Source organism: Amia ocellicauda, chromosome 8, assembly GCF_036373705.1.
Source record: "Amia ocellicauda isolate fAmiCal2 chromosome 8, fAmiCal2.hap1, whole genome shotgun sequence".
Lineage (NCBI taxonomy): Eukaryota > Metazoa > Chordata > Actinopteri > Amiiformes > Amiidae > Amia > Amia ocellicauda.
This window is the reverse complement of record NC_089857.1, coordinates 42,891,031-42,902,707: the sequence shown is the minus strand read 5'-3', so window position 1 is coordinate 42,902,707 and position 11,677 is coordinate 42,891,031. Positions and strand designations below refer to the sequence as shown.

The following is an 11,677-nucleotide window of genomic DNA, read 5'->3' as shown; positions in this document are numbered from 1 at the left end:
TAACTATATTGTGTGTGGAAGTGGCGACGGGACTTGTCCCTGCATGACTGGTCTGGCCGTGTTGTCTGTTAGGATCTCACACTCAGGCTATATCGAGATCGCTCTGTTGCAGATCCAAAAACAAAATCCACTTCCTCTCTGTTCTTTGAAGCTCTAATCAGCCTCACAACTCCACCCTCCTGCACATCGCCTGCGTCATTGAAAGAGAGAAAAAACATCAAATAATGAATTAGTCCTAGTAAGTGCTGTAGAAAGCCATTACAGTACAACTAAAAATAAAACAATTTATGCACAGCCTTGAATCGAAATATTCAGTTATTGCTGGCAAGACATGAAGATATTGACTTTCACAACCACAACAACAACAAAAAAATGTAAGAAATGGACCTTAATGCATTTTTTCTGCCTTTTCTTTATTTTTCCTGCACTTTTCAGATATACATCTACAAAAGGAAGTACACAGATGCTTATCGATCCTCTCAAAGTGCCCCCATGCACTCGGCTGGCGTGGGCAAATGTACGTGAGAGCGCGAGACGTTTAATGAGGAATTCTTGTCCCTCTCACCTGTTTTAAATTTGCACTGACTTGGCTGTGCTGATCTTGAAGTGTAACTTTCCCTCCTGCTCCATATGAAAATTTAAGCTTGCTCCCTGAAGTGCACTAAACGTTCGCCGGGAGTCCCTGCCAAACTGTACATGGCAGGGTAGATCATTTACACAAACCAGAAAATCAATCTTTGCTTCACCAGCTAGAGCTTTTCCTCCCACCCCCCCACCCCTCTCCTCTTTATAAATATGAAAATAGATTCTGTTCAAACAGCCGAGGCAAGACGACACCCGAAGCCGGTCGCTAGGTTCAGCCTGAGGAGAAATAGAAACATATAGGATAAAGAATGAAAACTAAAATTCTTATGTAGTACATTTAAATGATTCATTTTAAAAACACGGATGAAGCCCTTGGATGTGACAGAGTTGTATATACATACTTGTGCTACTTTCCCTCATCCTATAACACTCGACTGTGTTGCACTAGTAAGCTAATTGTGTAACAATCTTGATCATTTACTCCTTTCAAAGTTGGCTGCACTGTAAGCTCTTCTCACCCACGAAACACTCATATTTTAACACTACGGTTGTTCTCGACCATTTCCAAACCAGACTAGAAACAACAGAGGCTTTTGCATCCCATATGGTACACACACTACTCACTGTAAATACCAGACACACACTGACACCCCCACCCCCCCACACACACACACTGACACCCCCCAACACAGACGGAAACTCCCCCCCACACAGTCAGTGACACACAGCTCCCTCCCAGCGCAGAGGTGGCAGTCTGAGTCCGACACTGCTCAACATCTATAATCGATGAGTCAATGAGTTGGCCACGGTGTTGGAGCGGTCTGCATCTCCTGGCCTCACCCTATACGATGAGGAGATGAAATTCCTGCTCCACACAGATGACCTGGTGCTGCTGTCGCCCACAGAGCAGGGGCTTCGGCAGCAGCTGGCACTGCTAGAGCAGTACTGCCAGACCTGGGCCCTGGCAGTAAACATGAAAAAGACCAAAATAATGACCTTCCAAAAAAAAAGCCCCGATGTCAGGAGAGCAGATACCGCTTCACTCTAGACAACACCGCCCTGGAACACACCCTGAGCCACGATTACCTCAGACTGAAGATCAGTGCGTCAGGGAGCTTTGTCCTGGCAGTGAAAGCACTAAAAGAGAAAGCCGGAAGAGCTTTCTATGCCATCAAAAGTAACTATATAAAATAAACATCACCATTAGAATCTGGACCAAGATCTTCGACAGTGTCATTCAGCCCTTTGCGCTGTACGGCACTGAGATATGGGCTCCACTTTTGCAGAACTCTGCAAAAACATCCTACAGGTGCAGAGAAACACCCCCAGTCTTGCATGCTGGGCCGAACTGGGCCACTACCCACTTCTCATCCCCATCCAGAAGAGAGCACTGAAATTCTGGATGCATCTCCAGACCAGTCCCCCAGAGTCACTGCAACACAAGGCCTGAGAGCCCAAGAAAGAGCCCCAGAAAGAGCCCCCTCAGTCAGATGGCCCTGAGACTCACTGCCCCTAACCCCACTAACCCCAACCAGCCTCAGACAAGCAGTGCTCACCAGCTGCCCATTAGAGTCAAACAAGTTCCTGGTCAAACTAAAACCTCCTGTCTGCAACATTGGAACAATTAAACTAAATCCCAAAGTAAACTGGATTGCTATCGGGCCCTAAACCGAGACACGAAGCAGAGACGGATCCTGACCCAGTACAGGCTCAGTGACCACAGCCTGGCCAGAGAGACGGGCCAACACAGGCAGAGCTGACTGCCCAGAGAGGAGCGGCGCTGTGTCACTGAGAGACAGGAAATACATAAAATGGAAATACTTGTTTATAATGTATGTCATTGTATTTCTATGTTTGAAATCAAATCAATAAGTAATCTGTAAATAGTAAATTTATTATGTATAAAAGATAATTTAATTTTGTTTTTCTGTACTTTAATACATCTTATTTATTTATTTTCCATACATGTATGCTAATTGCTTAGACAATACAATTCTATTTTGTCACGTCAATAAAGCACCTTAAATTGAAAAATTGGAAATTGGTACATCATCTTTGCTCAATCATCAGACAGAGCTGGTCTCATCCAAAAAGCATTGTGTTACAATAGAACAGACATTCGATATACATAGTTGACCACAATTCAAAAAGTCTGGAGGCCATACCAACTTGCTGGGAGTCGGGGGAGGGAATGGACAACATTGCTGGTGAGAAAGCTTCCTCATTAATAATTTTAGCATATTTGTAAAGAGACATTTACCTGTTCAGAGACGGCAAGGAGTTTGTCAGTGTGGTACTTAGAAGCGTTCGAGCTTACATTTCCACAGCTGTTGCCCTTCTGTGTGGAAGACAAACAACGGCCACTTCCAACGATCTACCTGCCGGGCTGTCAACTGCTCCACGGTCCAGTTTGTATTGGAGAGGTTTGGATATGAACAAACATGGTGAGGTGTCTAGCCTGTGAGCCCGTGCTTGGTGCGAGACGCATGGTAATAGCCGAGGTACAAACCCCATTACTAGACCCACCTCGGTGGAACCCCAAATGTCACCAATACATTAGGTCTGCTGAAGAGAACGGAAGATCACTTTCTGTTCACAACACCAGAAAGCAGATCAATCTTAATCTTTGATCAGTAGATATTTAATTTGCTCCACTGAGGGTCCTGGAAAAGAGTCTTGGAGCCTGCAGGACCATTCCAGATTATTGGCAGCATTACCCCTGCTTCATAGACCGCCCCCTTGGGTATTTTAATCCAATAGGAATAGAGGAAGCAGGCATTTCCCTGAGAAATTTCACACCATTACCACCACTGGTTATTTTAACAGGACTGCAGGACTCTCTATATATAAAAACAAAATCCCAAGTCCCAATATACAGCTGCTTTTCAGGTCACAAGAGGCACATAAATCGAAGGCGGAAAAAGTGAGGGAGAGAAAGTACAGTACAGTACAGACAGAGAGAATAATAAAACGGTGGATTCACCTCTCAAAATGTGAAAACCTGCTCCTACACAGGTACTAAGACCCTTACCTATGGCTGTGTGTGAAATGCGTCCGTTTCAGACATGTCCATCTGGAGAGGACGGCCCATGTGACCCCAGTACTGGACTGGAGCTTCAGACCGGACATCAATTGGCTGGTTAAGGCTCTAACTGGAGCAGGATGTCCTAACCCTGAGCCACAGAAGGATAGTAGTGCGTTTGTGACTAAACCGAAACCCTTGATAACAAATAAAGACGCTCTGGCTGTATCTCGCACAGTGCCACGTGGTTCTGATGTTTTTTCTTTCCTATGAAGGGGGGAAGGGTTACCTTCTTGGAAAAAGCTGCACGACAACGGCTTGGAGTTCAGATCGAAATTTATTGTGACACATCCTTCCTCCCGTAACATTAATGACATTGTGAACATCGGCCGTCTCTGACAGCAGCGGATGAGTTATTCTAACTCCGCGGTGAAGAGCACAGATGGGAGACAAATGTCCAGCAGGTTTCTGCGAAATGTGAAGGGCGGCGCGGCAATCACGAGATGCAAGATACAAAGACTGTTTTCAGCGGTTAACAATGTCCCGTCTCCACATCCACTCAGGGGTCGCTTTCCTGGCAGCTGGACAGCTTTACCAGTGTCCCCCATAACATCGCCCATCCCACCTCCGCAAGACTCCTTCTTACATGAACAGGAAAAGCAGACAAACACAATTACTTTACGGAAACAAAAGGACCTTGTGGGGATAACGCAACAGGAACCCCAGAAGTTGAGTAAGAGTAAGACTGAAAAGACAACACAGTTCACAGACGCACGCTTGCATAGTTGTTGCCGTTAGCGTAATCACATTAAATGCAAACCATTTAATCACACGATTTTGCTAAAATAAAGCAACCCCTTCTACATTCTCTGCTGTCAGAGCCCGAAGTCTCCCTGAAGCCGAGCTCTAAATCCATTTCCCTGTCCTCTGACGGCTCGGAGAGATTCAGCGACAGAGACCCAGAGAGATCAGGGCTTGCCCATCTCCCACGCCCCCTCATCTCCTCTCTTTCTTCTCCCGCATGATCTTCTTGCTCTCTTCTCGCCGCCTCTTGTTGACGGGGTTGCGGGGGTCGTAGATCTCGAAGGTGTCCTCGTCCTGCACAGTCGCGTCCTTGACCTTGCGGCTCTGCTCGTCGAACTGCAGCACGTGGGACAACCTGGATCGGGCACAGAAACGGCACGGGTCAGGGAACCGGACAACACGACTCGCAGCCCGATACATCGCAACTCTTTAGAATTAGTATTTGTTGCTCCTCGAGGTTGTAAATAACCACCCAAACGATTTCTGTGTTTACTCAACCAAGGCCTGTAAAAGGATTTGCTTTAATTTCTGGACAACTTCCTGAGGATAATTTGGCAGCTTTTTTCTCTTGAGTCTCCTTTCCATATTAAAATACCACCTTGGAAACATGGTCTGCTGACACCTAAATAACACTCGAGTGTGTGTTTTAAACGAGACCACATGTGAGAAGGGTCGAATTTTATTGTTTCGATCACACATTTAGAATAACACCAATAATAATAATAATAATAATAGAAACAATTGTCCTTTCTACCCAGCACGGCCCGGTGGGAAGCCCGGGGTTTCTGCTGCAGCCCTCCGAGGACTACGCAGCTCGACACAACCGCCACACAGCGGCCTGGCTGGGGGAAGAGAGTAGGCAACGAGATCTGCAATACATTACCGGCGCTCACGTGTGGCTGGCAGCGGACTGGGCATTCCAAAGTGCAGAGAAAAACGTGGGGCAAAACTGACATTCCACGCTGTGCGGAAAGGTGAAGATTAAGCTACTGTAATATCTTTATTTTAAAAAAGAAACAAAGGCTTCACAAGAAGGGCACCAAAGACAGGTTTTAAACAAATGTGCATTTGCAGAATACGAAACAAATAGACGAATGAGCTAACTGAAATACAAAATTATTAGAGCAGGCTTAAATCATAACCATGCTCAACAAGCTGGTCCCTGTGGGAAAACAACAACCATGAAGAATTACAGGAACGCGATCCAGCTCTGTTGACAGAACGCAGCTGACGGCCGATGTGAGGCTCTGAACCGTCGATCTGATCCGCCAGCTGGCTTCGCAGGAGACACGATCATGAGAGTATCCTTCGGTGCGGACGGCCTGATAAAGACGCCTCAGGCCCAATGACGCCAGGCCTCTGGTGCGGCCTGCCTGTGAGTGACCTGTCTGGAGGGCGCTGTGCCACTTGTTGACCCGTCCTCACTACACACCGCCCCACTTGTTCACCAGACCACAGAGCAACACGACAACAGCCAGATTAAGACGATCATCATATGTTCTTTGTCTGCAGTCGTGACACGGTGTGGGTTCTGGCACGTGAATCGAACGAGGAGAGACAAAAGGGAAACTCCCTGGAACCGAGACAAAAAAAATAAACATAAATAGAAAAAGGCAATCGCATTAATCTTCAGGATAAATCCATCCTGAGACGTGCCTGCCAATGAATCTCCGCTGTCTAAATACAGCGAGGAATGAGTGTGGGCAGGTTGGGAGACTGCAGGTGATTCGGGAGACCACCATTGCGGACACTCAACCCCGGCGCTCTCCCGTCCAAACGAAAGGTCTTGAGAGACGCAGACGTGCGGAGAAGGAAATCCTTTCAGAGCCACTACAGAGCGTCTTCTATTGTCAAGATCTGTGGTCTAGTAACGCTCAGAACAATTCCAAGTTCGCTGGAAGAATCGACTGGAAAATATATTTAGATGGGCAGATTAGGTTTAAAACACATGTATCATTTAATATTAAAAACAGGCTTGGCAAGTTATGAGAAAAATGATCCCGTTTTAAAAGAGGCTGCCTCCCTCGTGGCTCACGGCATCAGACTCCCTCAAGGGAATTATGCAGTCTGTGTTTGTTCGGTTTTGTTTTTTTTATATATATAGCGATTTATTGTTCTTTTCTTAATCTAGAATGTGCAATTGGTTACATTCAAAGTATAGTATATTTTAGGAGAGTTACGAGATCAAGTGTATCGCACTTTCAGAGCCAAGTCGGGCTCCTGATATCCATTCACCTGTCCGGTTAAACCCAAGAGCGTGGGGGTGTCAGCTTAGGACAGAAGCAGCACAAGTGACAGAAATATACAACCAGAGTGAGAGGCATCGGGGTCGAATGAAGCTGCTGCTCTAGGACTTGGGGAGAGGAGCTCATCTGGTAACAGGTGGCTTTCCGATGCCGAAGGAGGAAGAGATAGGAGTGGATGTTTAGCTGCACAATACACTTTGTTATACATTTGTTCACTGTATTCCTTTTCAGCTTTGTTGCACAGGAGACCTTCAGTACACAAGAACGCACGCACAAACACAGACAAACACGCAAATCACAGACGCACACAGACGCTCACAGACAGACACACAGAGACGCACACACATCTGGAGGTCTCCTTCAGAAACGCAATCCCGCTCTCGCTACAAGCAAGTCGGGAGTGCTGCCGTGGGTTTACAGACCACGCTATAATTTGCTTCCAGACTAAATGTGCAGCTAAACTAAATCGTCTCATAGAGCTGGAACAGGAGTGACAGTTTGGAAATGCACAATGAGCGAAGCCTGCTCTCTCCGTCTCGCACAGCGCCAGCACAGTGTGGCGGCTGTCACACCCCTGTTCTAACTGTCTCGATGACTGACACACAGGTCACAACACACACAAAAAACACGGATACAATGTTACCAAAACACAAAATCACAAAATCACAAAAACAAACTAACCGACAGCAGCGTGTGGCAAAACAACGTTCAGCTTCCTCCCTTTATCCTAAACCATAAACAAGCCTTCCCACCTTCAACTGACAGCAGGCTAGATAAAGGAGCCAGCTGTTTGATCAACACTAGGTAAATTTCCCTGATATCTGGGCTCGGGAGCCACCTTCAGTGTTGCTGGCACTTAAGCCGGGACCGTGGTGGTCCGGGACACTCGGGATTCACATTCCGCACAGAGGCCGGCCCTCATGAACATCAACAGGCCACAAGAGATAGCTTACAGACCCCAGTATAAACTATTCCCTCCAAGAGCACTTTGGTTATCGATTGTTTGATTAAGCTCTGGGATAAAGGCAGGAGAGTAAAGCAGATTGTGCTTAAGCATGGAAAATTACCCTTTAATAATCCCTTAAACACCCTCTGTTATGCTCTCTCACTTTTAATACAATAACACCACCCGCAAACCCCGGCTCTTCAGCCTAAAGCCTGTGCCTGTCAGCACAAATGTGAAAGAGTTGAGGCTCGAGATCCAACCTTCATCCTGAGCGATTGCAGAGCGCTTACAAGCTCGGCCAAATGGATATACGTGTATGTATGCGTTATATATAAATAAGATCTGTGACGGCTTCATCTGGGATGTCATGCCTACACTCTGGAAGACCCCGCGGACCCCCGCCGCGACGGCAGCCTGGCTTGATAATTTGTCTAGCAGTCTCTCTGCTGACAGCTGCCCGGCTTCATCTCGAGAGTTATGGCTCTTGCCGAAACCCTACTGTGCTACTTGCGCTTATCAAAACGAGTCGACCATTCGCTCCGCATTGCCACGACAAGCGGCTTCAGACCAAAGAGTTTATTTTCTTTGCTTTTGAAGAGTGGAGAGAGGGGGGGAAGAAAAAAAGGTCTGGTTCCTTTGAGCGCGTCTGTAGACACAGACACAGACGGAATAGTTTACACTTCTGGCCTAGACTTGACTTCCAGTGTCTGACCTGCCGTAACCCGTGTTCCGTTTGGGGGGCTCGCCAGTCACTTAAAAGCATCGCGTCTGAACCTCCCACCGGCATTTTCTATGAGACTTTCGCTTCGGTGTGTGTTCCCACTCCCCTGTGTTTCAGTATATCCGCTGTACTCAGACGTGTGGCACTAGTATAGTTTGATGGATATCATAACCGATGAGACGTACAAACGTTTTGTTTTGGTTGTTTTTTTACTATGTCAGTCTGTGAGTCTGGTTAGCAGTGGAGAGCACGTTTACAATAAGTCGAGCTGTAGATCCACCATGAGTCTGCAGAAGTAGGTGATAGTGGACGCAAACACCTCACGGAGACATGCAGCAGCCGTGATTGAAAGAAGTACTTTCATGCATTTTATAATCATGCAAAATTTGCCCTGTTTGGAATGAACCAAAGTTGACAACTCTGTCCGATGGCGAAGTAAGGAAATCAGTGCTACTTGTGCCGACAACATACTTTGCGATGCCAGCTGCCTCGTGACCAGTGAATGTGGACTATTGAAAGAAGATTTTATATATACACACACACATACATTATAATAACAACAACAACAACAACCACAACTGAAACCCATTTAAGAGAAACACAAGCAGCCAGCATACCCCTGCTTCGTATATATTTGCGAGTCCGACCGGTATTGGTCTAGGGTTTTCAGCACAATGATTAAACAATCTGTTTTCCAAGTGCTGCGCGATATACTTTCACAGCAGGATGTTGGACATACATCAATATAGAAGAGAAATATATAACAAGGACACCACTGACAAGCTAATCAAATTGAGGAATATATTTTAACCAGGCGATAAAGAAGGAGAGACACCAAGTCTCTAAAAAATGAAATATGTCTGCTTTAAAATTCCAGACGTGGCGGATTTCTCCGTCAGAGCTGCATAAAACGCCACCACATCCTTCTTGTCTATTAAACTGAGGACTGAACCAATCAAGGACACTTTTCAATTATATATATATATATATATATATATATATATATATATATTCCCCTTCTCACTCATAATATTTTATTTCAAACATCAAATGTAAAGGTTACACAATTAGGAATGACTTCTTGAGATTCTGGCAGTTTCTTGCACTTCAGAGAAAACTAATCTACTTCTGACAGGAAACTTTCTAGCATCTTATTTTTAGTCAAGCTGTATTTAACATTAAAAACTTAAAAGCTGCAGAAGTTATAATTCAGGATGTGCTAAATTAGAGTCAATGAACTACAATTAAACTCACAAATAAGCTAAATGATACCAACCTAGGTATCTTGTTGAAAGAAAATGTAGGAAGAAAATGTATTTTTAGACGAGAGACTGAATATCACCAAACACAATTTTAAGACTATGAAGGCATTATGGAAACCAAATGACTGAAAGTGAGAGGATTTGGAAAACGGACAGTTCAGCGTCAACGGAAAGCTGATTTCAGCAAGACTTGGGTTTCTGATTATCAGCATTTTCGTTCATCTGACCCAAAGCCACGGTGAGGATAAATCACCCCACAATAAAGAGTGCGAGTTCCTCTTCGGGCCTCCCCCCTTCCTCATCTATTGCAAGAAAATAATTAACCACAGAGACGCAAATATATAATTGAGTTTTTAACCATTACTGCCTTTGCCTTGGGGGGATGGGGGGGTTGGAGGTATTGAGCTCCGTCAGAAACCTGACCAGTTGGGAGACCCCTCCCCTTCGACAGATGATTATTTATTCAGTGATGGCAGGCGGTTGAATGACGGATTCACACGGTCACTGCGGCAAAGCGAAAATAAACAGTGCATACTTCCTACAACAGTGTCGGCACTGTCCGGAGAACAGCGGGTCGTCTCTCAGCGAGCCAGTGATCGTCACACAGAGAAAGGCACCTCTGTGTCTCTCCGCGGTTTGCAGGGTCACCCGAACCCCTGTGCAGACAGGTACTAAGACGTATTTTCCAAAGGCGGACGCATGAGATCCTGTTTTTTTTTTTTTTTTTTTTTGTTTTTTTTAGAGAAACATTTCCATGTCCTACTATCCACCTTATACACTCCGCCACTCACACCCCTCCACGGGTCAAGCATGGGAAACGTTCGGAAATAACCAGTAATGGGTCTGGGAATAACGGGTCTCCTCTTAGAAACGGGTTACTCTCCATGATGTGCGCTGCAGGCCCACCCTGGCAGAGACCACAGCGAGCGAGTCAAACGAGAAATGCTCTTCCCCGGGTTTTCAAAGCACGTCATCCTCTTCAATATTCTGCGTCTCCCAACCTAATTTCCTCCCCTCAAGCGAACACGTGTCTGTAGAGCGTCATGCTCTTCGAGTGCAGCACTGTGGGGACGGAGCACGATGTCTCACAGCTACCCCCCGTGCCTCTCTCTTGCCCCCTTTTCCACTGGCACACCCAACCCGACCCGGTCCTGACCAAGCTGGAACCAAGCCGAGCTGACCTGGTGCAGGTCAGGTGCGTCTCCATTGCATGACCCGAGCTGAGGGCAATGACTTCACAAGTTTCAAAAGCTGTGATGCAACACGTAAACGTGTGGATTGATCCTTGTTAACACGGTTTTGTAATAGATTTTCCTGTTATAGATAATAAACGAGAGGTGAGAGAACGAGTAAAAAAAGTTACAGAATAGCTATTGCTCAAAATGATCTGTAACATATTATTTAAACTCTTTGTGTAGTGTTTACACTGTAGATCAATCCTACACTTTTACCAGCATATAAATAGCATTAGTTGTTTGTTAAGTATTTCTAATGTATTTTATTAATGTATTATGTATTTGTGATGCATTTAAACCTAGTTAATCAGATAGACTGACGATATATGACCTGTTAACTCCTCCCCCAGCCCGGCTCGGCCCCAGGCAGCACTAGCTAAGGAGCCGTGGGTAACAAGCCGAGTCGCATCAGCCTGGATCTGGGTGGGGTCCGATATGTCCGTGGAAAAGGTTCAACGTGGACTGCTGGACTCCCAAGGTGGATGTCCACATGTCGCACTGTGCCCCATCCCTTGAGAACCAGGACCCCCGATTTGGAGACCCGCAGTGAGGACAGGCGCTTACCAGCCCTTGTCGTCGTCTTCTTCCAACTCCTCTGTGTCCTCCTCTGGGGCTTCGGTGATGGCCGTGGACAGCTTGGACTTAAACCGGTCCAAAAGAGCCATTGTCTGTGGGGACAGATTGCCATGTCAAGATCACACAAAATCCTCCAGAACTGCAAGCACTATTGATCTGTTGTGACAAAGACGCAGGCCACAGCCATTAGCACGAGAGCGCATTCCCTGCCCTTGCAAGTCCGGTCTTTAATGGCAAGCTTTTAAGCGCAGATAGACTTTGTCCTGATCGAAGGAAGAAC

General features: G+C 46.0%; 1 protein-coding gene across 1 annotated transcript in view; it reads right to left on the bottom strand.

Annotated features, from left to right (window-relative positions):
- Window positions 1–3,925: 3,925 nt before the first annotated feature.
- cwc27 (CWC27 spliceosome associated cyclophilin) overlaps window positions 3,926–11,677 on the bottom strand; it is a 50,211-nt gene continuing 42,459 nt past the window's right edge. The window contains exons 13-14 of the mRNA XM_066711539.1: window positions 11,386–11,489; window positions 3,926–4,766 (exon numbers count right to left, since the gene is read on the bottom strand). Coding sequence (XP_066567636.1) covers window positions 4,604–4,766; window positions 11,386–11,489 — 267 coding nt within the window. The 3' untranslated portion in view covers window positions 3,926–4,603. The remainder of the gene's footprint in view (window positions 4,767–11,385; window positions 11,490–11,677) is intronic.